General features: G+C 46.1%; 12 protein-coding genes across 16 annotated transcripts; 8 read left to right on the top strand and 4 right to left on the bottom strand.

Annotated features, from left to right (window-relative positions):
- Positions 1-25: 25 nt before the first annotated feature.
- LOC108040602 (ATP-dependent RNA helicase DHX8) lies at positions 26-3,917 on the top strand. The gene is made up of 2 exons (XM_017118116.2): positions 26-3,248; positions 3,301-3,917. Exons 1-2 carry the CDS (start codon positions 26-28, stop codon positions 3,846-3,848), a joined length of 3,771 nt encoding a protein of 1,256 aa, XP_016973605.1. The 3' UTR covers positions 3,849-3,917.
- LOC108040609 (cytochrome c oxidase assembly factor 5) lies at positions 3,863-4,314 on the bottom strand. The gene is made up of 2 exons (XM_017118130.2): positions 4,017-4,314; positions 3,863-3,961 (listed from the first exon to the last, which is right to left on the bottom strand). Exons 1-2 carry the CDS (start codon positions 4,212-4,214, stop codon positions 3,920-3,922), a joined length of 240 nt encoding a protein of 79 aa, XP_016973619.1. The 5' UTR covers positions 4,215-4,314; the 3' UTR covers positions 3,863-3,919.
- Positions 4,315-4,545: 231 nt separating this feature from the next.
- Positions 4,546-6,233, top strand: LOC108040605 (transmembrane protein 39A). Its single transcript, XM_017118127.2, has 4 exons — positions 4,546-4,916; positions 4,978-5,213; positions 5,266-5,827; positions 5,931-6,233. Exons 1-4 carry the CDS (start codon positions 4,647-4,649, stop codon positions 6,192-6,194), a joined length of 1,332 nt encoding a protein of 443 aa, XP_016973616.1. The 5' UTR covers positions 4,546-4,646; the 3' UTR covers positions 6,195-6,233.
- On the bottom strand, positions 6,186-8,075 carry LOC108040604 (probable cysteine--tRNA ligase, mitochondrial). Its single transcript, XM_017118126.1, has 2 exons — positions 7,946-8,075; positions 6,186-7,889 (listed from the first exon to the last, which is right to left on the bottom strand). Exons 1-2 carry the CDS (start codon positions 7,954-7,956, stop codon positions 6,245-6,247), a joined length of 1,656 nt encoding a protein of 551 aa, XP_016973615.1. The 5' UTR covers positions 7,957-8,075; the 3' UTR covers positions 6,186-6,244.
- Positions 8,076-8,236: 161 nt separating this feature from the next.
- Positions 8,237-9,983, top strand: LOC108040606 (GDP-fucose protein O-fucosyltransferase 1). The gene is made up of 2 exons (XM_017118128.2): positions 8,237-8,387; positions 8,442-9,983. Exons 1-2 carry the CDS (start codon positions 8,270-8,272, stop codon positions 9,530-9,532), a joined length of 1,209 nt encoding a protein of 402 aa, XP_016973617.1. The 5' UTR covers positions 8,237-8,269; the 3' UTR covers positions 9,533-9,983.
- A 13-nt stretch (positions 9,984-9,996) lies between these two features.
- Positions 9,997-11,557, bottom strand: LOC108040608 (eukaryotic translation initiation factor 3 subunit M). The gene is made up of 3 exons (XM_017118129.2): positions 11,414-11,557; positions 11,118-11,297; positions 9,997-11,063 (listed from the first exon to the last, which is right to left on the bottom strand). The coding sequence occupies exons 1-3, from the start codon at positions 11,456-11,458 to the stop codon at positions 10,125-10,127; spliced, it is 1,164 nt and encodes a 387-aa protein (XP_016973618.1). The 5' UTR covers positions 11,459-11,557; the 3' UTR covers positions 9,997-10,124.
- Positions 11,558-12,049: 492 nt separating this feature from the next.
- Positions 12,050-14,001, top strand: LOC108040659 (solute carrier family 25 member 35). Its single transcript, XM_017118225.2, has 3 exons — positions 12,050-12,520; positions 12,584-12,719; positions 13,099-14,001. The coding sequence occupies exons 1-3, from the start codon at positions 12,273-12,275 to the stop codon at positions 13,624-13,626; spliced, it is 912 nt and encodes a 303-aa protein (XP_016973714.1). The 5' UTR covers positions 12,050-12,272; the 3' UTR covers positions 13,627-14,001.
- An 80-nt stretch (positions 14,002-14,081) lies between these two features.
- Positions 14,082-15,182, top strand: LOC108040660 (solute carrier family 25 member 35). Its single transcript, XM_017118227.2, has 3 exons — positions 14,082-14,335; positions 14,397-14,532; positions 14,647-15,182. Exons 1-3 carry the CDS (start codon positions 14,088-14,090, stop codon positions 15,172-15,174), a joined length of 912 nt encoding a protein of 303 aa, XP_016973716.1. The 5' UTR covers positions 14,082-14,087; the 3' UTR covers positions 15,175-15,182.
- A 614-nt stretch (positions 15,183-15,796) lies between these two features.
- LOC108040668 (solute carrier family 25 member 35-like) lies at positions 15,797-17,314 on the top strand. Of its 3 annotated transcripts, XM_017118236.1 has the most exons (4): positions 15,797-15,879; positions 15,930-16,185; positions 16,555-16,690; positions 16,744-17,314. In XM_017118236.1, exons 2-4 carry the CDS (start codon positions 15,938-15,940, stop codon positions 17,281-17,283), a joined length of 924 nt encoding a protein of 307 aa, XP_016973725.1. In that variant the 5' UTR covers positions 15,797-15,879; positions 15,930-15,937; the 3' UTR covers positions 17,284-17,314. The 3 variants fall into 3 exon arrangements, with proteins under 3 accessions (XP_016973725.1, XP_016973724.1, XP_016973727.1); XM_017118235.2 differs by lacking the exon at positions 15,797-15,879 and having other exon boundaries at positions 15,927-16,185; XM_017118238.1 differs by lacking the exons at positions 15,797-15,879; positions 15,930-16,185 and adding an exon at positions 16,245-16,315.
- On the top strand, positions 15,874-19,141 carry LOC108040669 (solute carrier family 25 member 35). Its single transcript, XM_017118239.2, has 4 exons — positions 15,874-15,929; positions 17,818-18,073; positions 18,413-18,548; positions 18,602-19,141. Exons 2-4 carry the CDS (start codon positions 17,826-17,828, stop codon positions 19,139-19,141), a joined length of 924 nt encoding a protein of 307 aa, XP_016973728.1. The 5' UTR covers positions 15,874-15,929; positions 17,818-17,825.
- Positions 19,142-19,545: 404 nt separating this feature from the next.
- Positions 19,546-22,118, top strand: LOC108040624 (receptor expression-enhancing protein 5). 3 transcript variants are annotated; one of them, XM_017118173.2, is made up of 4 exons: positions 19,546-19,790; positions 21,480-21,712; positions 21,776-21,875; positions 21,942-22,118. In XM_017118173.2, the coding sequence occupies exons 1-4, from the start codon at positions 19,640-19,642 to the stop codon at positions 22,001-22,003; spliced, it is 546 nt and encodes a 181-aa protein (XP_016973662.1). In that variant the 5' UTR covers positions 19,546-19,639; the 3' UTR covers positions 22,004-22,118. The 3 variants fall into 3 exon arrangements, with proteins under 3 accessions (XP_016973662.1, XP_016973664.1, XP_016973665.1); XM_017118175.2 differs by lacking the exon at positions 19,546-19,790 and adding an exon at positions 20,182-20,501; XM_017118176.1 differs by lacking the exon at positions 19,546-19,790 and adding an exon at positions 21,338-21,419.
- Positions 22,119-22,177: 59 nt separating this feature from the next.
- On the bottom strand, positions 22,178-22,780 carry LOC108040625 (probable 28S ribosomal protein S16, mitochondrial). Its single transcript, XM_017118177.2, has 2 exons — positions 22,562-22,780; positions 22,178-22,496 (listed from the first exon to the last, which is right to left on the bottom strand). Exons 1-2 carry the CDS (start codon positions 22,676-22,678, stop codon positions 22,224-22,226), a joined length of 390 nt encoding a protein of 129 aa, XP_016973666.1. The 5' UTR covers positions 22,679-22,780; the 3' UTR covers positions 22,178-22,223.
- Between the last annotated feature and the right edge of the window lie 51 nt (positions 22,781-22,831).

The raw sequence follows: 22,831 nt of genomic DNA, 5'->3' as shown, positions 1-22,831 counted from the left end.
AAGTGAAAAAGGACTTTCTGGCGGCATGGACGAGCTCCAGCAATTGGAGTACCTGTCGCTGGTCTCAAAGATCTGCACGGAACTGGACAACCACTTGGGCATCAACGACAAGGACCTGGCCGAGTTCATCATTGATTTGGAGAACAAGAATCGCACGTATGACTCCTTCCGCAAGGCTCTGCTGGAAAATGGCGCCGAATTTCCGGACTCCCTGGTTCAGAACCTGCAGCGTATCATCAATCTGATGCGTCCCAGTCGACCTGGCGGCGCCAGCGAAGAGAAGACCAGTGGCGACAAGAAGGATGACAAGAAATCGCAACTGATGAAATTGTTTCCCGGTCTGGCTTTGCCCAATGACAAGTACAGCAAAAAGGAGGGCAGCGAGGGAGAGGAGGAGCGAAAACCGGAAAAGGAGCGGAAACCGGAGAAGGAGCGGAAGCCGGAAAAGGACCGGCCCGATAAACACAAAAAAACCGACATGAGCGATGTGGATGCAGCCATGCTGGAGCTGGAAGCTTTGGCCCCGGGTGAAGGCAACCCAGAGGTGAAAGAGACCAGGGAAACCAGTTCCAGGGATCGTCACAAGCGTAGAAGCAGGGATCGGGACACCAAAAGGCGCAGTAGATCGCGGGAGGACAGACATTCAGATCGCCGCAGGAGCAGATCACGGGACAAGGAACGCCGTCGACGCAGCAGATCCCGGGAAAACCGACGCAGGAGCAGGTCTCGCGAGGATCGCGATCGTGACAGAGAGCGTCGACGCAGGAGATCAAGCTCAAGAGACCGCCACGAACGCCGTCGACGTAGTCGTTCTCGTTCTACAGAACGTAAGGACCGAAGAGATCGCTCTAAGGAACGTGATCGAAGCGAAAAAATGCCTCCACCCTCAGCTGCGATGACCGATGATCCGGAATCGGGCAAGATATATTCCGGCAAGGTTGCCAATATAGTGCCCTTTGGCTGTTTCGTGCAGCTCTTTGGTCTACGGAAGCGCTGGGAGGGATTAGTGCACATCTCACAGCTAAGGGCCGAAGGCCGGGTGACAGACGTTACCGAGGTGGTCAGTCGGAATCAGACGGTTAAAGTGAAGGTTATGTCAATAACTGGCCAAAAGGTTTCGCTGTCCATGAAGGAGGCGGATCAGGAGACAGGAAAGGATCTCAACCCGCTGTCACACGCGCCCGAAGACGATGAGTCTTTAAGAGATCGAAATCCAGATGGACCTTTCAGCAGCAGTACTTCTATGTTGAACCTGCAAGGCAATGGGTTGGATGGAGATGAACACGAGTCCAGAAAGCGTGTGACCAGAATTTCCAGTCCTGAACGCTGGGAAATCAAGCAGATGATCAGCTCCGGTGTGCTGGACAGGAGTGAGATGCCGGACTTCGACGAGGAAACGGGCCTCCTGCCGAAAGATGAAGACGACGAAGCAGATATTGAAATAGAGATTGTTGAAGAGGAGCCGCCCTTCCTCTCCGGACACGGTAGAGCTTTACATGACCTCTCGCCCGTGAGGATTGTTAAGAATCCTGATGGATCCCTCGCCCAAGCCGCCATGATGCAGTCGGCCTTGTCCAAAGAGCGTCGCGAGCAGAAAATGCTGCAGCGCGAGCAGGAAATGGAAGCATTGCCCACGAGCCTCAACAAAAACTGGATCGATCCACTACCGGAGGAGGAGAGTTCGCGCAGCCTAGCGGCCAACATGCGAGGAATGGGTGCTGCTCCCGCTGAAGTTCCAGAATGGAAGAAGCATGTAATTGGCGGTAAGAAGTCTTCCTTCGGCAAGAAAACCGATCTTACGCTGGTGGAGCAGCGTCAGTCGTTGCCGATTTACAAACTGCGGGATGACCTAATCAAGGCGGTAACGGACAACCAAATATTGATTGTCATTGGAGAAACTGGTTCCGGAAAAACCACACAGATCACCCAATACTTGGGCGAATGTGGATTCACTGCCAGAGGAAAGATTGGGTGCACCCAACCCAGAAGAGTGGCTGCCATGTCGGTGGCCAAGCGCGTGGCTGAGGAGTACGGTTGTCGGTTGGGCCAGGAAGTCGGCTACACCATTCGTTTCGAGGATTGCACCAGTCCGGAGACCATAGTCAAATACATGACGGACGGTATGTTGCTGCGTGAGTGTTTAATGGAGGCGGAGTTGAAGAGCTATTCGGTAATCATGTTGGACGAAGCTCACGAACGGACAATCCATACGGACGTGCTCTTTGGCCTGCTGAAGACAGCCGTGCAAAAACGGCCGGAACTGAAACTGATTGTCACATCGGCCACATTGGATGCGGTTAAGTTCTCCCAGTACTTCTTTAAAGCGCCAATCTTCACTATTCCCGGAAGAACCTTCCCCGTGGAGGTTCTGTATACGAAGGAACCGGAGACAGACTATCTGGACGCCTCGCTGATCACGGTGATGCAGATCCATCTACGAGAGCCTCCTGGTGACATTCTGCTGTTCCTCACGGGTCAGGAAGAGATCGACACGGCCTGCGAGATCCTTTACGAACGAATGAAGAGCTTGGGACCAGATGTGCCCGAGCTGATTATACTGCCGGTGTATTCCGCTTTGCCATCCGAAATGCAGACGCGTATTTTTGATCCTGCGCCCGCTGGAAGCCGCAAGGTCGTAATTGCCACCAACATCGCTGAAACTTCCCTGACCATCGACGGCATATTCTATGTGGTAGATCCTGGTTTCGTAAAACAAAAGGTGTACAACTCAAAAACGGGCATGGACTCGCTGGTGGTCACTCCGATTTCACAAGCTGCCGCAAAACAAAGAGCGGGAAGAGCCGGGCGAACTGGTCCTGGTAAAACCTATCGGCTTTATACGGAGCGTGCGTATCGAGATGAAATGCTGCCCACTCCGGTACCGGAAATCCAGCGAACCAATTTAGCCACCACAGTACTGCAGCTAAAAACAATGGGAATAAACGATCTGCTGCACTTTGATTTCATGGACGCACCACCAGTTGAATCCCTGGTGATGGCGCTGGAGCAGCTGCATTCTTTGTCAGCATTGGATGACGAAGGCCTGCTTACACGGCTGGGCAGACGCATGGCGGAATTTCCTCTTGAGCCGAATCTCTCCAAGATGCTAATCATGTCTGTCGCCCTGCAGTGTTCCGATGAGATTCTGACTATTGTTTCGATGCTCAGTGTACAGAATGTGTTTTACAGGCCAAAGGACAAACAAGCGCTGGCGGACCAGAAGAAGGCAAAATTCAATCAGGCGGAAGGTAAGTGCATCCTTCTATCTAATGGGCGATTACTAATAAATTTTTCTTTCAGGCGACCATTTGACCTTACTTGCAGTCTACAACAGTTGGAAAAACAACAAATTCTCTAATGCCTGGTGCTACGAAAACTTCGTCCAGATCCGAACCTTGAAGCGCAGCCAGGATGTGAGAAAGCAACTGCTGGGAATCATGGACAGGCACAAATTGGATGTAGTATCCGCCGGAAAGAACTCTGTTCGAATTCAAAAGGCCATCTGCTCAGGATTCTTCCGCAACGCTGCCAAGAAGGATCCGCAAGAGGGCTACCGCACTCTGGTCGACTCCCAGGTGGTGTACATCCATCCGTCGAGTGCTCTCTTCAATCGACAGCCAGAGTGGGTCATCTACCACGAGCTGGTGCAGACCACCAAGGAGTATATGCGCGAGGTTACCACCATCGATCCCAAGTGGCTGGTGGAGTTTGCCCCATCCTTCTTCCGCTTCTCGGACCCCACGAAGCTGAGCAAATTTAAGAAGAACCAGCGCCTGGAGCCGCTGTACAACAAGTACGAGGAGCCCAATGCCTGGCGTATATCACGCGTTCGCCGGCGTCGCAATTAATGGACTAAACCCGATTATGTGTGTAATTTTTTGTATTTTAAGCTCTTAGAAATATAATTTAAGTTAAAACTTCAGTAGCCTTTGCGACCGCGAAAGCGCTGTCGGTTGTCCAGCTGAAAATGGGGATACATGTTAACTTGAATTTATGAATGGGCTATAAGTACCCACCAAGGAGCGCTTGCACTCGTAGAAGGTGTTGCGAAGCACCTGGCACTCTGGTGGCACGTTGTTGTCCTGGAGGCACTGGCGCGGAGTTTTGCCCATTCGGCAGCACTCGCTCTCTAGCAGGCACATCTTCAGGTCTGCCCGCACTCCCGCACATGCTGTCTCATCCGCCAGCCTCTCGTTTCCCTCGTAGCGCATCATTTTAGCTTGTTTTTACGGATTTTAATATATATTTTAAATATTTACTGGAACAGTTACAAAACCAATGGCAGAGCAGCTGATAACTACCTGCCGCATGTGTTGGAAAACGTAAGGCATAATAAACAGCTGATGACATGGCCGTAGGAACTAAATACAACTAGGCCATAGCAGTTATTAGTTTAAAAAAAATAATTCAAAATTAAGAGTTTGTATGTCCAATTTAAAATATCTAATCCTTCGTATCAACTTTGTTTTTTCATTTTAATTATAAAATCCCTCTAGAATAGTTTTTACTACACACATGTAACCTGAACAACTGCCTACGATTTCCAACACTTTAAAGTGCATTTGTTGTCCTCCGCCCGCACAAAAACATTGTCACTTGAATATATCTAAATGTAGCTGCCGGCACAATAAATTAAACAGCTAAAAATGACCTACGACGAGCGCAGTAGTGATGGCAGCAGCTCCAGCGAAACGCAGGAAGCCTACGCCCACTTGCTAAACCCCAAACCGGGACAATCCCAGACGCCGGCTACCGCGATGCCGAAGCACATTCCCTTTCCAGAGCACGCCACAACGTCCGAGTGGCTCAGCGAACTCATCATGTGCGCCTTCACAATGGGTTCCGCAATCGTGCAGTTCATCAACATATACAGGACGAACTGGTGGCTGCCACAGGCGCATACCAGGCACATGGTGGTGGGTTTGTCAGGATCCTTCCTTGATTCTACAGAATATTAATGCACCTTTTTGCCTCCAGAACATAGAACTGATTGATCCTTATCTACGGTATCTCCTACTCATACTCAACTCGCGAAGACTGATTTACTGCTTGCTGTTGGTAAAGATTAAAAAGGGCAACGAGAAGAGCCGGCATTTTATCAGGCTGGGCATCAAATATGGATTCGGGGGCCTGGTGCAGCTGGCCTTGGGTTTTTGCGCCATGAAGTTATACCAGCAGCATACCTACATGTTGCTCCTCTTCTTGTCTTATCCGTAAGCATGAAAGTAATACTTTTTAGTAGAAACTTCTAAATCTCTTTCCTAGAGTGGTTATCTATTTGCTGATCTTCGGCTTTCAACTGGAACCCTTCCTGCGCACCAGATTCGAGCTGCCTGGCGTGTATATTAATGACCTCCCAGTCCACAGCTGCACCACCAATGCGGTGCACATTCGGGACGAAGTGGAGACACTGCGTCACGACTTTAACAAGCGCTTTAAGCAGCTCATCTTCACTTCCATGCTAAATGCCTATTACAGCGGTCTGGTGCCCTGCTGTCTGGCCATCAGTGTCCAGTACAACGTTCTTCGGGCTGCCCAACACTGCATCATCGTGTGCCTGGGTGCCTTCAGTCTGTGTGCCGTGTTTCTCTATCCTGCTAAGTATAGTGATACTTTGCATCGGGCTACCTTGCATTTAGGCTGCTGGCAGCGCATCGATCGAGAGCCGGCGCCCTCGCAGTTGATAGTGGCTGCCAGTGCTCTTGCATGGTCGAAATACTCCTCTTACGGCCACGGCACTGTGGTAAAACACAATGGAGGTCTGTACAGGAGCCAGGGCGTGGTCACAGTAGCCACACCTGGAAACGCCAGTCATGTGCGATTCTATGTAAGTTTGAGAGGTTTTTACTTTACTGTCATTGTATACGCAATTGTTCCTTAACCCCCATTTTGGTTTGTTTTTGTCCTATTTAATAAGTTGCTTTTTTCAGAAACTCTTCCACAACCCCACCATCATCTACTCCACGTTGGCCATCCTTCAAGCGGCCGTGCTGCTGGTGGAGATTGGGTCGCTAAGTGCCGACAGCGTCGAGTGGCACTTCGTGCTCTCCATCAGCTTTGTGGCCTTCACCAGTATGGGAGCCTTTTTCAAGCTAGTGCGGGACTATCTTATCACCAAGGACCTCTACAAGGCGGAGCACGCGGTGGCACCCGATCAACCCTTTCGATTACGCATGAGAGATGCATTTATGTAATAACGATCCAAAGAATAATAGATTGGCTTTTATTCGGCAGAGCTTTCGATTTAGTCATTGGGCTTCTGACAGGACACGGCAAATACCCACGAGCTTCCCTGCTTGTGGTCGCGCACCTTTATGCCGTGCTGTTGGAGCAAGCTCCTCAGGTCATCGCAAGCCGCCAGAAGCTGGATGTTCTTTACATCCCCGGAAGTAGCGTTCTCCCGCATCCTCCTTCGAACGCTTATCACATCGTCCACTAACAAAGAGGGATCGATGCCATGCTCCGAAGATACCCTTTCCTGCACCGATTCTCTTTCCAGCAACTCTGATATCCCAAACGTTACTATGGCACGGTTAATAAAATTTCCGGCGGCCAGAAGAAGATCCATGCAGTAGGCAGGCTCCTCCTGGGCATCAACCTGCTGCTCGTTGATGCACCGACTTATGCTGCTCATCTGATCCATCAGAACGCTAATAGCTCGAGCGGTATCGAAGTCATCTCGCAGAGAATTATCGAACTCGGTTACCGTGTGAGCCAGTTGAGCCCTTAGCGCACCCTCGTCCATTAAGTGTACCGGCTTAAGGAACTGTGTGTAGGCACTCAGATCCGCCCGGAAGTTCTTAAAGCGCTGGAGAGTCTGCCGAGCGGTCGACATTAACTGGTCGCTATAAGGCATGGCATTGCGGTAGTTTGACAACAGGCAGGCCATCCGAAATTCGTCAGCGCTGTACTTCTTGAGCAGGTCCGTCACGGAGATGGTGTTGCCCAGGGACTTTGACATCTTCTCCGGGTCCCCCACCATGTGAAGCTGTCCGGTGTGCAACCAGTAGTTAACCCACTGGTCTGTTTTGTAGCGGGCACAACATTGTGCCTCCTCGTTCTCGTGGTGCGGGAAGCGCAAGTCCAAGCCACCGGCATGGAAGTCCAACTGGCGGCCAAAGAAGAGACCAGCGATCGCGCTGCATTCGATGTGCCAGCCGGGACGTCCCTCGCCGCCCCAAGGAGCTTCCCAGGTGGGCTCGCTACCACTCTTGCGCGCCTTCCACAGCGCAAAGTCCGCAGTGTTCCTTTTTACAGGATCCGACTTCTCTTCGCTTAGACCCAAGTTCTGCAGTTTTCCATAGTTTTGGCTCGTAGAAACATCAAAGTAAACCGACTTGTCAGGCGTAACGTAGGCCTGCTTCTCGGTAATCAGCTGCTGGATGAACTGGACGATGACGGGCATGGTGGTGGTCACATGGCTGCGCACATCCGGAGGCTGTACGTTGAGGCGCAGCATGTCTTGGCGGAACTCTGCCTCATAGGCTCGGGCCATCTTCTGCCAGTCTAGGCCGGAGAGCTGGGCCCTATTAATGATCTTGTCATCCACGTCTGTGATGTTCATAGCGGTCACTAGGTTGATTTTGAAGTAGTCCCGGAGAATGCGCTGCAGGATGTCCACCTTGACGTATGTGCTGGCATGACCCAAATGGGCAGAGTCGTAGACAGTGGGTCCGCAGGTGTACCAGGTGACCATTTGGGGGTTCCGCAGGATCAGAGGCACCTTCTGGCGCATACTATGGTTGTAAATGTTGATGCCCGTGTGTTCGCCAATTGGCTTTCGCCATTTAGGCCTGCTAATTTGTGAAGCCTCATCCGCGAAGTTGCGCTTGCAGAATCGGACATATCCTGATCCAAATTGTCCGTTAAAAGTGCGGAACGCCTCCTTGCTATGGACATAATTAGATGTCAGGATTATAATTACCTCGGCCAGAAATATACTCACAGGCCGAACATTCTCCAAACTGTAAAATTTTGTTAAAGGCTTAAAATAAATAAATTTAAGTTTTATAAAATAATAATAACATCTGATGGAAAAGACGGAGGTTGCCAGACTTGAGCTTTCGGTCCAAAGCTGTAAGGTATAGTAATTTGCTTTTCAAATTATAGCTAAGTAAAAATTAAAAAGATGAATAAAAAATAAAATTTTTAATTAACCAGCAGTAAACATTTTGCATTATCTCAAACAAACATTTTTTGCTTTCATACAAATGTAAGCACCCTACTGCAAAGAGCTGCCACCTGGTCAGAGGCAAACGAAGCCGGCAGAATGCAGTGGCTTAAAATGAAGTTCCGCTTTGTAAACGTAATTTTACTATTAATAAGCTCAACATGTGCCCAATTAGGAGCCGACCCCAACGGATATCTCACCTACTGCCCCTGTATGGGTAAGTTCAGATTCTGATCCTCCTGTAAATCCCATTAATGCGCGTTTTTTAAAGGACGCTTTGGCAACCAGGCCGACCACTTTCTGGGATCGTTGGCCTTTGCCAAGGCCCTAAATCGCACTCTGATCCTGCCGCCGTGGGTGGAGTACCGCAGGGGTGAGCTGCGATCCCGACAGGTGCCATTCAACACATATTTTGAGGTTGAGCCACTGAAGGAATACCACCGCGTCATTACCATGGCGGATTTCATGTGGCACCTGGCCGACGACTTGTGGCCGGAGTCGGAGCGCGTTTCCTTCTGCTACAAGGAGCGCTTCAGCCTGCAGCAGGAGAAGAACGACCCAGAAAAGCCCAATTGTCACGCCAAGGATGGGAATCCATTTGGTCCGTTTTGGGACACTTTCCACATTGATTTTGTGAGGTCAGAGTTCTATGCGCCACTGCATTTTGATGTCCACCACAGCAATGAGGCTGCCAAGTGGCAGGCCAAGTATCCGGCGGAGTCCTGGCCGGTACTCGCCTTCACCGGAGCTCCGGCTAGTTTTCCCGTACAGTTGGAAAATTGCAAGTTGCAGCGATATATGGAATGGAGCCAGAGATACAGGGACGCATCCAAGGATTTTATCAAGGAGCAACTGCCACGTGGCGCATTCCTTGGTATTCACCTACGAAACGGCATGGATTGGGTGAGAGCTTGCGAGCACGTTAAAGATAGCCAGCACCTGTTCGCCTCGCCGCAGTGTTTGGGCTATAAAAATGAGCGGGGAGGCCTATATCCTGAGCTATGTATGCCCTCTAAGGATGCCATTATCCGCCAGCTGAAGAGGACTATTAAGAGCGTCCGCCAAACCCAGCCGGACAATGAGATAAAGTCGGTTTTTGTGGCCTCCGACTCTAATCACATGATTGGCGAACTTAGCACGGCGCTCAGCCGCATGGGTATTAGTGTACACAAGCTGCCGGAGGATGATCCCTATTTGGATTTGGCTATTCTCGGTCAGTCGAACCACTTTATCGGAAACTGCATCTCTTCCTACTCGGCTTTTGTGAAAAGGGAGAGAGACTCACACGGTTTTCCCTCCTATTTTTGGGGATTTCCCAAGGAAAAGGACCGAAAGCATTCCAATGTGCACGAGGAGCTGTAATTAATGAGCAGGAAACTTTACTTAAATACTCTATCAGGACAATTTCCGGTTTTCATTTTAATACGAAAGGTTTTCTAAAAATTTAAACTATTTCTCACTTCATTTCACAAAACTTTGTCAGTAATAGTGATTATTTGTACATCACTTTTAATTTTTTTCTAGTTCCTCGATGTTTAAGCTTAATGTTTCAATTTACAAAATAATGTTTTTAAAGTGTTTTGGAAAACAAAAAATTAACTTTTTGAAAGAATTTAGTTATTTAAAATAAAATGCTATAAGCTTAACACTCCTAAAACATAATTCTCATGATCTTAGAAAGATGATTTTCAGAAATACTAACATTTATTGTTTCAGCTTGAAATCGTAAAAAATTGTATGAAAACCGTTAAATGCCTTAAAAACACTTTAAGATAGATATAAGCTATAAAAGTATTCCTCGCATTTATCGAGACATGGTTCTTCAATCGTTTTTACTTATAAATTTATTCAAGTTATCCAATCCACGCACTCTTGAAAATAATTTAAATCGTATTTCCATTGCCCCGAGGCTGGCATTTGTTCATCATCATTGTAGTTTTGGGAAGTGGTGTGCCTAGTGTATCAGCTTCTGGGTGCGGGCCAAGTCCAGTTGCGCCGAAGAGACGTTCGTAAGACCCTCTCGCACTGTGCTGAGGTTCTCCTTCCAGGCCTGCAGAAGATCACGCAACTGCTCCCACTGTGGCGCTCCAAAGGTTCGGTGCATCGTGGACGAGATGTGGACCTTGTGGTTGGCCTGATCTAGACGGGCGCGCACCAGCTTCGTCTTCAGGACTTCGATGACGAAAGGCTCTACCTCATCTTCGTTGATCTGCAGTTCCTTGGTGAGAGTCTCGAAGGTCATCTCGGGGCTGCTTTCGGCCAGCTGCATGAAGGTCAACAGTCGCATCTTCTTCATGTTCTGCTCATGGTTCAATCCCTGCGAGTTAACAAACTCCCTGTGGTCCTCGTAGAACTGCACGTACGCCGGCAGCTTCTCCGACACGAAAATAGACAGGAGGTCGTGGATAAGGTCACCCTCCAAGAAGCGCACGGGCTTCAGCGCTAGCAGAGGATCCAGCAGGAATGTATTCGGGTCGGCCAGGGCGGTCACTATGCACTTCATCGCGTCCTCGCGGGCCACACAGGCATTGTCCGCCGTGTAGGTGCCCAGCAGCTCGATCATCACCTTTGAAGACAGCTCCAAGTTAGTGTCCTTGGTCACGTCGTGCAGGAGGCGGTATAACTTCTGCATCTGTTCCGACGAAGGCGGGCAGTTGGCAAACTGGGACTTAAGCTGATCCACACCAGTAAAGACCTCCAGCACCTGCTCGCACTGCTTGGCAACCTGGACCAGGTGGTAGTAGACATGGTAGCGCAATGGTGAGGCGGTATCCAAATTGTTGAACAGACGCCACAGCGATTGGAGGCACACCTTGCCCAGCGGATGATTAGGAGCCTTGGTCATCTTCTCGCAGTAGGCCAGCACGATGTTCTCGCCGCGATCCAGAGGTATCTATAATATAGGAGCGGTTTATTTGATGTATATGTTCCCAAACCGATTACTCACCGTAATCATGATGGACACAATGCTGTTCAGGATGCCGTCAATCTGCGAGGGCTCCCCGTCTTTGAAGCAAACGTCGCAGACGCCGATGATCTTGTGCAAATCATCCTCAACTCCTTTGTTGGACTTCTCCGATGAGATTTCGGCGCCCAGCTTCTTAAAATACTTGCGAAGTTCCTGAACCTATATAGAAATTATGGAAAATATTAGTTTTGTTTTGCAGCAAGAGGAAGACATAACCTCAATTCTGGCCATGGGCAGCCCAAAAACATAGATTAAATCGTGAACTTGAACCTTACCTGCTCGTCCAAGGAGAGGTCTATAAAAACCGGATGCGAAGTCATGGTTTGGACAAATGTTATTCCACTTATTTAAACAAATGCAGCTGAAAATAACACGCACACACGTCTTCGGCGTTTTGACAACTCGAAAGGAAAGATAGTGACCTGAGCTGCCGGCCTGGCCCTTTTCCCACTAGCTAGAGATGATCTCACAAGGTGGTGAAAAAGTTTGATTGTAAATGAGTAATAACTAGCTAATAAGGAGGAAAATAATATTGCTTAGAATAGCTTAAGCCTTTACTCGGTTAACAAAAAATGTATGTTTTTTATTCAGCAACTGTAATACGTTTGACATTATATTCAATTGATTTAATGTTTTGGCGGGATTATAGCTAAAGATAAACCAAGAAGAGATAGAGTTGCCGGACTTTGTATGCACGGTAGTTAGTTTTGCAGCACTGAATAAAGTCACTGTGACTGTTTTACAAAACTATTATTCAAGTTATAAAATCTTCATTCTCTGAAATATAAGGGGCACAAGTATTTTTTTATTTCTTATTTCTAACTTTAAACTTACATTTTCTCTATTAGAAAAACCCACAGGAGGCGAAAAATCAAACACTTTTTTAGCCAGTCTGGCAACCTTGGTGTGAGTCTGAAGAGCCCGGGCACACTGTAAAAGTTATATTGCTCGTCAAATTTATATTATATTTGTATAACGGACAAGGGGAGCACAGTCGTGCCAGCTAATTGCGGCGGGGAATTATGAAATACACGGCAGATACGCATCGTGCGGTTTCTTAGGGCCACAGTCTCCGCGGAAGACGGCACCACAGTTTCTAGTCAATTACTATCCCAAAGTTGAACTCGTGATTACATGGCCACCTCGGATTTCGTACTGGGCGGCCTGGCCTCCGTGGGCGCCACCTTCTTCACCAATCCCATCGAGGTGATCAAGACCAGGATCCAGCTGCAGGGAGAGTTAGCGGCCCGAGGCACCTATGTGGAACCCTACAAGGGAATTGTACATGCCTTCGTCACGGTGGCCAAAAACGATGGTATGCTGGGCCTCCAAAAGGGTCTGGCACCCGCTCTGTACTTCCAATTCATCATCAATTCCTTCCGGTATGGCACCGATCCCCCTGCATTGATATTGATTAATAATAAACCTTCATTTCCATTCCCCAGACTCAGCATTTATTCGGAGGCCATGGAGCGGGGTTGGATGCACGACCGGATTGGCGAGGTATCCTATGGCAGAGGACTGATGTGGGGCGCCATCGGCGGCGTCGTGGGCTCCTACTGCTCCAGTCCATTTTTCCTGGTACGCCAAACTTGCGGATTTCGCGGAAGGTTACATAAACGACAACTTATCTAAATGGCCCGCGTGCTCATCAACATTTTTGACCTTCCACAGATAAGAGCCTCTATTGACAACTGTCTATCTGTATCTTAAAATTAATTTTTTAAGATATACAGTACTTAAAATAAGAAAAGAACAGGACTTTTGCCCACTCATTCTGTGATAGGCAGATATTTGTTAGCAATTTTGTGTAGTGCTTTATTCTTTAAGGTTACCAAGCCACTATAAACTAACAACTTTTATGTTATGTTTATCCAATTTAAATTTCTTAACTAATAATCACCTTTGCTGCAAGCAGAAATTCCATTTAATAATAACATGTGTTATTATCGTATTCCAGATCAAAACGCAATTGCAGTCCCAGGCTGCCAAGCAAATTGCTGTGGGCTACCAACACGCCCACACTTCCATGAGCGACGCCCTGCGACAGATCTACACTAAGAATGGAATCCGAGGACTCTGGCGAGGATCGGTGGCTGCGCTGCCGAGGGCTGCCCTGGGATCAGGTGCTCAGATAGCCACCTTTGGCAAGACCAAAGCCCTGCTTGTGGAGTACGATCTGGTGACACAGCCCACTTTGAATTCATTCACGGCAGGCTTAATAGCGGGGTCCATTATGTCGGTGGCCATAACGCCGCCAGACGTGATCACCACCCGCCTGTACAACCAAGGCGTGGATGCCGAGGGACGAGGCCTGCTCTATCGTGGTTGGCTCGACTGTTTTGTCAAGATCCTGCGCTCTGAAGGCGTCTACGGTATGTACAAGGGCTTCTGGGCCAACTACCTGCGCATTGCCCCTCACTCAACACTGGTGCTGCTCTTTTTCGACGAGCTGATCGCCCTGCGCACAAAGTATAATCGCCAATGACCCCACAAATCTGTGGTTAGGTAGTCTTAGTTTAAGTACAAAATTGTTCGACTCGTAGTACCCACATCTTAAAAAATATTTGGTTTTTATTGTTAGGCTTAGTTCAGATAGACAAAATATTTGTGAAAAATGGCAAAGAATATATATTCTATTTTATGTTTTCACATGCTTTTAATAACAATTGTATTTTGTGTGTCTGAACTTGGCTTTAGTTTGTAGCGAGTAGCTAAAAATCCTAGTTCAAATCTCTTAGCTTAGCATAGCCCCATAACCAATTTGTGCCTTCAGTAAGCTAAACTTAAAGTTGTTCCTTTAGTCAATAACTGTGCAATACTTTGGTGAAATAAACCAGTTAATTTGTTACTTTTTAACATACCTTGTTTGCAAGTCTCAATCTGCTGCTTATCTCAAGTAGACCGTTAGTGATCACCAGACTGTGATACAGAACGGTTGTCCTATTGATGGCTACGTCGGATTTTGTGCTGGGCGGCGTGGCTGCCATGGGAGCCGGTGTCTTTACCAATCCCGTGGAGGTTATCAAAACTCGCATCCAACTGCAGGGAGAGCTGGCCGCCCGAGGATCCCATGCTCAGCCCTACAAGAGTGTCTTTCAAGCCTTTGTCACAGTGGCCAAAAATGATGGAATTCTGGGCCTGCAAAAGGGATTGGCTCCGGCTTTATGCTTCCAGTTTGTCATAAACTCCTTTCGGTAAGTGTTAGCTATTATACAACTAAGGAATTCCTTAAATAATATGCCTCATTATCCACAGATTAAGTATTTACACCCATGCGGTGGAGAAGGGTTGGGTGCACAACAACAGAGGCGAAATCTCCTTTGCGAAGGGTATGTTTTGGGGCGCCTTAGGTGGCGTTGTGGGTTCCTACTGTGCCAGTCCCTTCTTCCTGGTAAGCGATTATGTAAATCAAACATTTGAGGTGTCTGCCTTGGCGGACATTTGACAATGTCTAGCCCAGATAAGATAAGACCGCTGATCGCTGATAGGCACCTTTCCGTTCCAGATCAAGACGCAACTTCAGGCGCAGGCCGCAAAGCAGATCGCCGTTGGTTATCAGCATCAGCACGCCTCGATGAGCGATGCGATAAGGCAGATATACCGGAAGAACGGCGTCTTTGGACTCTGGCGGGGATCCATGGCCAATGTGAGCCGTGCTACGGTGGCCTCCGCCGTTCAAATCGCCACTTTTGGCCAAGCCAAGTCTCTTTTAAAAGAAAAAGGCGTGGTAACTCATCCAACTGCTCTGTCCTTCTGCTCCGGCCTAGCAGCTGGATCGTTTGTGTCAGTGGCAATCACTCCACTGGATGTGATCACAACTAGGCTATATAATCAGGGAGTGGATGCCCAAGGACGTGGGCTTTACTACAAGGGCTGGCTGGACTGTGTGCTTAAGATCCTGCGATCGGAGGGGTTGTATGGGTTGTACAAGGGCTTCTGGCCGATTTACCTTAGAAGTGCTCCTTACTCCACCTTGGTGCTTTTGTTTTTCGATGAATTGATCGCCCTGCGCGAAAGGTACGATCTGCACTAGTGACAAATCAAACCTTATAGGAGGAAAACGTAATTTTAAAATCATATGCGCTGTCTTTCGAATAAAACAAAATAAAACATTTATTAAAAAAGCTTCCATGTTCTTTGGCACATAGTAAAGCATATTCTATTTATGTATAGCTACCTATTTAAATGTTTACTGAAGGTTAAGATTTTAATATCGTTAGATTAGGATAGTATAATTAGTTAAACATTTATTTACTTTGTGTTCGCCTTGGAGGCCTCTCCAGCTATAAAATGAGGAAGAACTTTTATAAAATATTATTAAGTTAAATGTACTGAACTATTTATGAAACTAATTTGTTTTTCATTATACCCCTTTTTATTTTGTTTTAATAAAAATTAAATTTAATTATTTTTTAGTAAGTGGATCTATCGATACTATCGATAGAAGGGTAAAAGTGTTATAATATTTTAATTTACCATTTTTGAATTGTTTTTTTTTAATAAATTGAAGTTTATTTATTGAACTTCCATCGAAATTTGTATATCAAGCCAACCATTAAAAGTTGAACCATAAATTTAAACTTTTTTTATCCAATTTACAAAAATTTCAAAAAAATGTTTAAACGTAGAAATGGATAGTCCAGTAATTCATTTAATTTACCCCACTTAAGCTGCAGTTCTTATGTAATTATTCGATATTATTGTTAATGGTTTTACAACTCTGTTGTCTTCTGACGAGGTGAGAGTAAACAAAATGATAACGAAACATTAGCTAAATCCAAAACTAAGGTGAAAACATGACGAAGTCTGATTTTGTGCTGGGCGGCGTGGCTGCAATGGGGGCGGTGATGTTCACCAATCCCATCGATGTGGTTAAGACCCGGATGCAGCTGCAAGGAGAGTTGGCGGCCCGGGGAACTTACGTAAAGCCCTACAGGAATCTTCCACAGGCCATGGTGCAGATAGTTCGAAACGACGGTCTTTATGCATTGGAGAAGGGTCTTGCTCCGGCGTTGTGTTACCAGTTCTTACTTAACTCGGTCAGGCAAGTATTTTGACATCTTATTATTATTTAATAATAACATAGAGAGGAACTTGTTTCCAGCCCTAGAAGGCAGTGGCGGACCCTAACAATATTTCTAGAGGGCTAAACCGGTTTCCGGGAAGGTTCTAATGTAAAGTATATGCCTAATAATTAAATAATTCCTTATCTTGAAATTTACTTTGGGTAACATGTTTCAGCATTTTTTATGTTGTAAGTGGCTTTTTATTAACTCTTCATAACACATAAACAATTTTTCTGTGCGGGTTATTGTCAAATAACTTGCTGAGTATATTTACTTTTCTACCCCCTTATCAATAAACTTGAATTGTTTAATGGAGAACTATTTTCCTTTCTATTTTCCCGTTGCAGATTGAGCGTTTATTCAAACGCATTGGAGTGGGGATATTTACAGAACAAGGATGGCTCAATATCCTTTTACCGGGGCATGTTCTTTGGAGCTCTGGGCGGCTGTACAGGGACCTTATTCGCTAGTCCTTTTTACATGGTAATTAGTGTAAAATCCTCTTTTTCTTCCAATCTAATATATTCTTATTTCAGATAAAGGCACAACAACATGCCCAGGCTGTCCAGTCAATTGCCGTGGGCTTCCAGCACAAGCACACCTCGATGATTGACGCTTTTCTGCACATCTACCGGACCAACGGCATTTCGGGGTTCTGGCGCGGAGTCATCCCCAGCATGAACCGGACGCTAGTCGCCTCCAGCGCCCAGATCGGCACTTTTCCCAAGGCAAAGGCCCTGCTAAAGGATAATGGATGGGTCACCCATCCGGTGCTCCTCTCCTTCTGTGGCGGCTTGGCCTCGGGAACCCTCGTCTCGGTGGCGAACTCTCCCTTCGACGTGGTCACCACCCGGATGTACAACCAACCGCTGGACGAAAAGGGACGCGGCCTCACTTACCGGGGATTGGTGGACTGTTTCACCAAGATTCTTCGAACGGAGGGACTTCACGGAATGTACAAGGGCTTTTGGCCCATCTACCTGCGAACTGCCCCGCATACGACCTTAATATTTGTGTTTTTTGATAAGTTGCTTTACATTCGCGACCTTTATGTTTTCCCGCAAAACAAAAATTAAAACAAAATAAAACATTGATAAAAAAAAAGCTTGGAACAGATAGTAACCCATATTCTATTAATACCTATTTATTTGTTCAGCGGAGGGTAAGATTTTAATATCGTTTGATTTAGGATCTTAAAATTAGCTTAACATTTATATTTACGCTGGGTTCTCCTTAGAACCCCGTCCATATAGAAAAGTTTTAGGAACTTTTATAAGATATTTGTTATTAATTTTTTAAATTAAATAACAAATTTTAAAATTAAATGATATAAGTTGTTGATCTATCGATACTATCGATAGCAACGTTTTTTAATATTTTTATCTTAAATTTTCGAATTTGTTTTGAAAATAAATTTATGTTTAATTTATAAAACTTCCATCGAAATTTGTATATCAATCCAACCATAAAAAGTTCGATCATAATCATAAACTCTTATACATATCACAAATTTAAAAAAAATTAAAAACGTAGAATTTGGTAGTCCCAATAATTTATTTAATTTACCCCATCTAAGCCCCAGTTCAAGCTTATGAAAATCCAAAACTAAGGTGAAAACATGACGAAGTCTGATTTTGTGCTGGGCGGCGTGGCTGCAATGGGGGCGGTGATGTTCACCAATCCCATCGATGTGGTTAAGACCCGAATGCAACTGCAGGGAGAGTTGGCGGCCAGGGGTACCTACGTGAAACCCTACAGGAATCTTCCACAGGCAATGGTGCAGATAGTTCGAAACGACGGTCTTATTGCATTGGAGAAGGGTCTTGCTCCGGCGTTGTGTTACCAGTTTTTACTCAACTCGGTCAGGCAAGTATTTTGAGATGTCTTTTATTTAATAATAACATAGAGAGGAGCTTGATTTAAACCCTAGAATACAGTGGCAATATTTCTGGAGGGATAAACAGGTTTCCGGGAGTGTTCTAATGATATGTAAAGTAAAATCCTAATAATTCAAGGCTTCCTTATCTAGAAATTTACTTTGAGTAACATGATTTATTAATTCCTGATGAATTTTAATGCTTTTATATAACATATTTTCTGGGCGGGCTATAAAATATATTTAATATCAAAATATCGTTTTAAAATATGGCCTGGAAAGGCTTTAACCAAGTAACAAGATAATGTTAAATAATCTTTACCTTGCAGATTGAGCGTTTATTCGAACGCATTGGAACTGGGATATTTGCAGAACAAGGATGGCTGTATTTCCTTTTACCGGGGCATGTTCTTTGGAGCTCTGGGCGGCTGTACAGGGACCTTCCTCGCTAGTCCTTTTTACATGGTAATTAGTGTAAAATCCAATTGATCTCCCAATCTAATTTATTCATATTTCAGATAAAGGCACAACAACACGCCCAGGCTGTCCAGTCAATTGCCGTGGGCTTCCAGCACAAGCACACCTCGATGATTGAAGCATTTCTGCACATCTACCGGACGAACGGCATTCCGGGATTCTGGCGCGGAGTGGTTCCTAGCATAAACCGGGCCCTAGTCGCCTCCAGCGTCCAGATCGGCAGTTTTCCCAAGGCAAAGGCCATGCTAAAGGATAATGGATGGGTCACCCATCCGGTGTTGCTCTCCTTCTGTTCCGGCTTGGCCTCGGGATCCCTTGTATCGGTGGCGAACTCTCCCTTCGACGTGGTCACCACCCGGATGTACAACCAACCGGTGGACGAAAAGGGACGCGGGCTCATTTACCGGGGATTGGTGGACTGTTTCACCAAGATCCTTCGAACGGAGGGACTGCACGGGATGTACAAGGGCTTTTGGCCCATCTACCTGCGAAGTGCCCCGCATACGACCTTAATATTTGTGTTTTTTGATAAGTTGCTTTACATTCGCGACCTTTATGTTTTCCCGCAAAATAAAAATTAAAGGACTTGGTTTGTCCAGGTTACCATGTGAAGAACCTCGAAAATTTGGCAGTCCATTTTTGGTGTTTGTATTTTTATGTATTATTATAATAAAGAGGCAGAATATATAAATAAATTAAACCAAGTTTCTTTCAATTAAGAAAAACATCATTTAAAGTACTCTCCAGCAGAAAAAACTTTGGAAAAAACTGAGTTTTAAATAAAATAAAAGTATTCAATTTTGAAAAAGTCTAGAAACGTTGTTGTTATTGGACGCTTTCCATCTTTTTCTTAAATACTTTTCTTTATTATGTTCAAATTTGGCACCAAAGAAATTAAAAAAATAATGCAATTTATAATAACGAAACATTGTTAGGGCTGCCATTTTAGTATGACCAGCTCGCCCAGTTTGGTATACTGGTCAGCACTTGCAACGGCCACACTAGCATCCAAATAACTGCTGGGAAAGTCGGCGGCGTCGCATATTTTTGATTGTCAACTAATATATTTTGGTGCAAAAATGGCAGCACAGGTAACTCAGGTGCAGCAGTTCTTCAACGGCTACAAGCAAAACGTGAGCCGAGCACTACGCGATGCCTCCAAACCCTGGACGAAGGCCTTTGATTCCGTAGAGGAGAAGACCGGCGTGGACAGGGTCACGATTTTCTTAGGTGAGTGTGTTGTCCTGGCGACGTCATCGCATGTCCTTCAGGAAACTACCTTCCCTATAAGGCCCATTTGACCACCCTGGTAATTGACTGCGTAACCAGTGAAATTCTTCGAGATGCAGTGGAATTTTTGGTACACTTATAAATAGCAACCTGTTATATATAGCGAATATATATGGTGGAGCATAGAAGGGGCTTAATCACCGCCTGGTGACCAATTAGGGAATTAATCATTGACTTAAATGTTTAAGCGCAATTAAATAGTTTTTGTTTTATCACCAAGCGCTCACTAATACACCCATTACTTCAGCTGTGAGCATGTGATGTGTGCGTGTAATCAGCTACGTAGACAGCTGCCGCTGTGTGCGTATGTTATCCACAAAAGTTTCGTGTTTTGTGCTTTTCTTTGTTTACGTTACACATTTTCTCAGTACGCGGTGAGCAATCCATTTCGCGCATTCCATTTTGATATTTCTTCTGCCCAATTCGATCCGCGAAAGTCCAGCTCGACGGGGTCAAAAGGTCCGAAGTTGAGACGTGGCGTTTGGCACACGTGGAGAAAGTCCACATACCTGTGTGCGTAGATCCATTGAGATTATTGTTCGGCCGCAGTTCTCCGGAGTCCGATGTGGCTCTGGGAGTATATTATGCAAATAAGACAGCGACGGGAGACGCGGCGCAATGTCAGAGTTCCCCTGGTTTACCTGGGCACAGGTGAGTGGGCTCCTGAAATGCGGTCATAGTGTCAAAAAGGCAATAGCTTTTACGAGTCGAAGTTTACATACCCTTGCTGTTTGGGCAAATATTGACAAGTCAAAGCACTTGATTTTGATAAAACAACCATATCTCGATAGTATTTACATACTTTCAAGTTTAGTTGGCGGCTACGGTTCTTTTGATTACGGTTCTTTAAAATTACAGCATCATAATTTGCATGAATTTATACTTATACATTATAAAATCGATATTCTTAGCCAATGACAGCTATGGTCTGAAGCTAATTAGTTGCAATAAGACCAGTTAGCTTTACAGTTTGATAACTAGGGTTCATTGTAAACATATCGACTTGCCTGTGACCTTCGATTCTGATCAAGATTGTAAATATTTTATAGGGTCTGTCTCATTCTCTCAGCCAACTTGAAGTCAGAATTGTATTACCCCCTTCAGGGGTATAAATATAATTAGCAGCCGTCTAGCATGAATGACATCATACATTTATGGCAAAACAACAGGCCGTAGTCCGTTCATCTGGGCGGGCAAAATGCAACTGGCCGGGATCAGAAGCAGATCGAGACATCCACTGACAACAGCTAAGGGTTTATAATTAGCCAACTGCATGGGACGGTTTAGGAATCCCAGGGATCCCCGCAGGGGCTCCCTTAAAAGGTGTACGGGTATCTGGCTAAATGCCCTCCAAATAGTTTGTCTGGTGAGAAGAGTGTGTAAGTTTGAAATCCCTTTGACCACCCTGCGCCTTATAGAACCGCTCCTGCTTTGGACCTGGTTATAGCCAAAGGGAAACTACGCCACTAGGGCAACAGCAATTGACCAAATAGACGGCAAACATGGCGGTTGAGGGATTGGAGAGCAAAATAGTGGAGTTGTTTGCAGAGAACGCCCTTCTTCGCTTTGGTAGAGCTCCAAAAGACTCTTATAAGATTTGATTAATAAGGTATTATTTTCTTTTCTCAGGTGCTTCTGGTCTCTGCGCCCTCTACCTGATCTTTGGCTGGGGCGCCCAGCTGCTGTGCAACATCATTGGGGTGCTGTATCCAGCATATATCTCCATCCATGCCATCGAGTCTAGCACAAAGCAGGACGACACAAAGTGGCTGATCTATTGGGTCACCTTTGGCATCTTCACCGTGATTGAATTCTTCTCAGGCCTGCTGACCTCGGTGATCCCATTCTACTGGCTGCTGAAGGTGGGTCTTAAGGGCTTTTGTTTTGATATTGATATGATTTTTAATGTTATCCTCCCAATGCAGTGTGCTTTCCTCATTTGGTGCATGCTGCCCACGGAACAGAACGGATCCACAATCATCTACCACAAGCTGGTGCGACCTTACTTCCTGAAGCACCACGAATGTGAGTGAATTGTGCTCTCGACTGTTAAGTTTAGCTATTTGAGGATCTTTTTTTTCCCCCCAACAGCCGTCGACAGGATCATCGACGATGGCATGAAGAAGGCCGCTGGAGTGCTGAAGCACGACTAAGATGTGGCTGCGTGGATACTGCGCCTGCTGCTCGCTTGCCCATGCATTTGGTTTAGGGCCTAATCACCACCTCACCTCGTATCGGTTACGTTTTGCAATAAATTTTAAATATGTATTCATTTTGTTGTTGATATGAAGAGCACCAGTGGTCGCTAAACAAGAAATCTCCGCTTGTTAATTGTAAAACGAAAACGAGGTTTTTATTGAAGAACTGCGATCTTTAAGCGGTTGATTCCGCCTTTTCAGCTGTGGCCTCCGCTTCGGCGGCTGCTCTCCGGTTCCGCCAGGCGGACATGTAGGTGCGTGGGTGGATGGGCAGTAGTCCGGCGATTCCCAGGAGCTCTGCAGCCGGCGTAGACAAGTGAGCACCTTTTCCCAACCAAAAGCGAATTCTCTCGGTGTTTAGGGCAACCAAACGCTCATTGAAATCGTTAGGCAGGGGATCAAAGGAGCCCACCTGCTCTATGACAGGCTGGTGCTGATTCTTGCGCCTCTAAAAACACAAATATCCCAGTTTATAAGGAGTTGTAACCACTCTAATGGGTCGAAAATACACACCTCCATGACTACAATGTGGTAAAAAGGGCGGTTTGTGCAGCCCAGGCGCACGAATCGTATAATTTTCGCCGACTTGGCATAGAAGCGACCAATGCCACTGGCTGGCGACAGAGACATCCTTTTATTTGATAAATTTATACAAAATGTATGAAACAAAAAATGTGAATATTGTTATGCAAAGGGTGACCGTTCAGGGAACTTTAAAAGATATCAAAGAAAGGGTCACGCTGGCGTTGGCGTTGCCAGACTTTCGAGCAACGATAGTTCGCG

This window comes from Drosophila rhopaloa, unplaced genomic scaffold (genome assembly GCF_018152115.1).
Source record: "Drosophila rhopaloa isolate 14029-0021.01 unplaced genomic scaffold, ASM1815211v1 contig_115, whole genome shotgun sequence".
In the NCBI taxonomy this organism is placed as follows: domain Eukaryota; kingdom Metazoa; phylum Arthropoda; class Insecta; order Diptera; family Drosophilidae; genus Drosophila; species Drosophila rhopaloa.
This window is presented reverse-complemented; position numbering and strand designations above follow the sequence as displayed.

What these genes read in the sequence shown, in the direction of transcription:
- LOC108040602 (XM_017118116.2), top strand. Translation starts at nt 26, where the DNA reads ATGGACGAGCTCCAGCAATTGGAGTACCTGTCGCTGGTCTCAAAGATC. An exon ending in AAAATTCAATCAGGCGGAAG is followed by an intron (nt 3,249 to 3,300) that starts GTAAGTGCATCC and finishes TTTTTCTTTCAG; the next exon opens with GCGACCATTTGACCTTACTT.
- LOC108040609 (XM_017118130.2), bottom strand. Translation starts at nt 4,214, where the DNA reads ATGATGCGCTACGAGGGAAACGAGAGGCTGGCGGATGAGACAGCATGT. An exon ending in ACGAGTGCAAGCGCTCCTTG is followed by an intron (nt 3,962 to 4,016) that starts GTGGGTACTTAT and finishes CCCCATTTTCAG; the next exon opens with CTGGACAACCGACAGCGCTT.
- LOC108040605 (XM_017118127.2), top strand. Translation starts at nt 4,647, where the DNA reads ATGACCTACGACGAGCGCAGTAGTGATGGCAGCAGCTCCAGCGAAACG. An exon ending in CTCCTCTTCTTGTCTTATCC is followed by an intron (nt 5,214 to 5,265) that starts GTAAGCATGAAA and finishes TCTCTTTCCTAG; the next exon opens with AGTGGTTATCTATTTGCTGA. An exon ending in CCAGTCATGTGCGATTCTAT is followed by an intron (nt 5,828 to 5,930) that starts GTAAGTTTGAGA and finishes TGCTTTTTTCAG; the next exon opens with AAACTCTTCCACAACCCCAC.
- LOC108040606 (XM_017118128.2), top strand. Translation starts at nt 8,270, where the DNA reads ATGCAGTGGCTTAAAATGAAGTTCCGCTTTGTAAACGTAATTTTACTA. An exon ending in CACCTACTGCCCCTGTATGG is followed by an intron (nt 8,388 to 8,441) that starts GTAAGTTCAGAT and finishes CGTTTTTTAAAG; the next exon opens with GACGCTTTGGCAACCAGGCC.
- LOC108040608 (XM_017118129.2), bottom strand. Translation starts at nt 11,458, where the DNA reads ATGACTTCGCATCCGGTTTTTATAGACCTCTCCTTGGACGAGCAG. An exon ending in ACCTCTCCTTGGACGAGCAG is followed by an intron (nt 11,298 to 11,413) that starts GTAAGGTTCAAG and finishes ATTTCTATATAG; the next exon opens with GTTCAGGAACTTCGCAAGTA. An exon ending in TTGTGTCCATCATGATTACG is followed by an intron (nt 11,064 to 11,117) that starts GTGAGTAATCGG and finishes CCTATATTATAG; the next exon opens with ATACCTCTGGATCGCGGCGA.
- LOC108040659 (XM_017118225.2), top strand. Translation starts at nt 12,273, where the DNA reads ATGGCCACCTCGGATTTCGTACTGGGCGGCCTGGCCTCCGTGGGCGCC. An exon ending in TTCATCATCAATTCCTTCCG is followed by an intron (nt 12,521 to 12,583) that starts GTATGGCACCGA and finishes TCCATTCCCCAG; the next exon opens with ACTCAGCATTTATTCGGAGG. An exon ending in GCTCCAGTCCATTTTTCCTG is followed by an intron (nt 12,720 to 13,098) that starts GTACGCCAAACT and finishes ATCGTATTCCAG; the next exon opens with ATCAAAACGCAATTGCAGTC.
- LOC108040660 (XM_017118227.2), top strand. Translation starts at nt 14,088, where the DNA reads ATGGCTACGTCGGATTTTGTGCTGGGCGGCGTGGCTGCCATGGGAGCC. An exon ending in TTTGTCATAAACTCCTTTCG is followed by an intron (nt 14,336 to 14,396) that starts GTAAGTGTTAGC and finishes CATTATCCACAG; the next exon opens with ATTAAGTATTTACACCCATG. An exon ending in GTGCCAGTCCCTTCTTCCTG is followed by an intron (nt 14,533 to 14,646) that starts GTAAGCGATTAT and finishes TTTCCGTTCCAG; the next exon opens with ATCAAGACGCAACTTCAGGC.
- LOC108040668 (XM_017118236.1), top strand. Translation starts at nt 15,938, where the DNA reads ATGACGAAGTCTGATTTTGTGCTGGGCGGCGTGGCTGCAATGGGGGCG. An exon ending in TTCTTACTTAACTCGGTCAG is followed by an intron (nt 16,186 to 16,554) that starts GCAAGTATTTTG and finishes TTCCCGTTGCAG; the next exon opens with ATTGAGCGTTTATTCAAACG. An exon ending in TCGCTAGTCCTTTTTACATG is followed by an intron (nt 16,691 to 16,743) that starts GTAATTAGTGTA and finishes TTCTTATTTCAG; the next exon opens with ATAAAGGCACAACAACATGC.
- LOC108040669 (XM_017118239.2), top strand. Translation starts at nt 17,826, where the DNA reads ATGACGAAGTCTGATTTTGTGCTGGGCGGCGTGGCTGCAATGGGGGCG. An exon ending in TTTTTACTCAACTCGGTCAG is followed by an intron (nt 18,074 to 18,412) that starts GCAAGTATTTTG and finishes TTTACCTTGCAG; the next exon opens with ATTGAGCGTTTATTCGAACG. An exon ending in TCGCTAGTCCTTTTTACATG is followed by an intron (nt 18,549 to 18,601) that starts GTAATTAGTGTA and finishes TTCATATTTCAG; the next exon opens with ATAAAGGCACAACAACACGC.
- LOC108040624 (XM_017118173.2), top strand. Translation starts at nt 19,640, where the DNA reads ATGGCAGCACAGGTAACTCAGGTGCAGCAGTTCTTCAACGGCTACAAG. An exon ending in CAGGGTCACGATTTTCTTAG is followed by an intron (nt 19,791 to 21,479) that starts GTGAGTGTGTTG and finishes TTCTTTTCTCAG; the next exon opens with GTGCTTCTGGTCTCTGCGCC. An exon ending in CATTCTACTGGCTGCTGAAG is followed by an intron (nt 21,713 to 21,775) that starts GTGGGTCTTAAG and finishes CTCCCAATGCAG; the next exon opens with TGTGCTTTCCTCATTTGGTG.
- LOC108040625 (XM_017118177.2), bottom strand. Translation starts at nt 22,678, where the DNA reads ATGTCTCTGTCGCCAGCCAGTGGCATTGGTCGCTTCTATGCCAAGTCG. An exon ending in ACCACATTGTAGTCATGGAG is followed by an intron (nt 22,497 to 22,561) that starts GTGTGTATTTTC and finishes TTGTGTTTTTAG; the next exon opens with AGGCGCAAGAATCAGCACCA.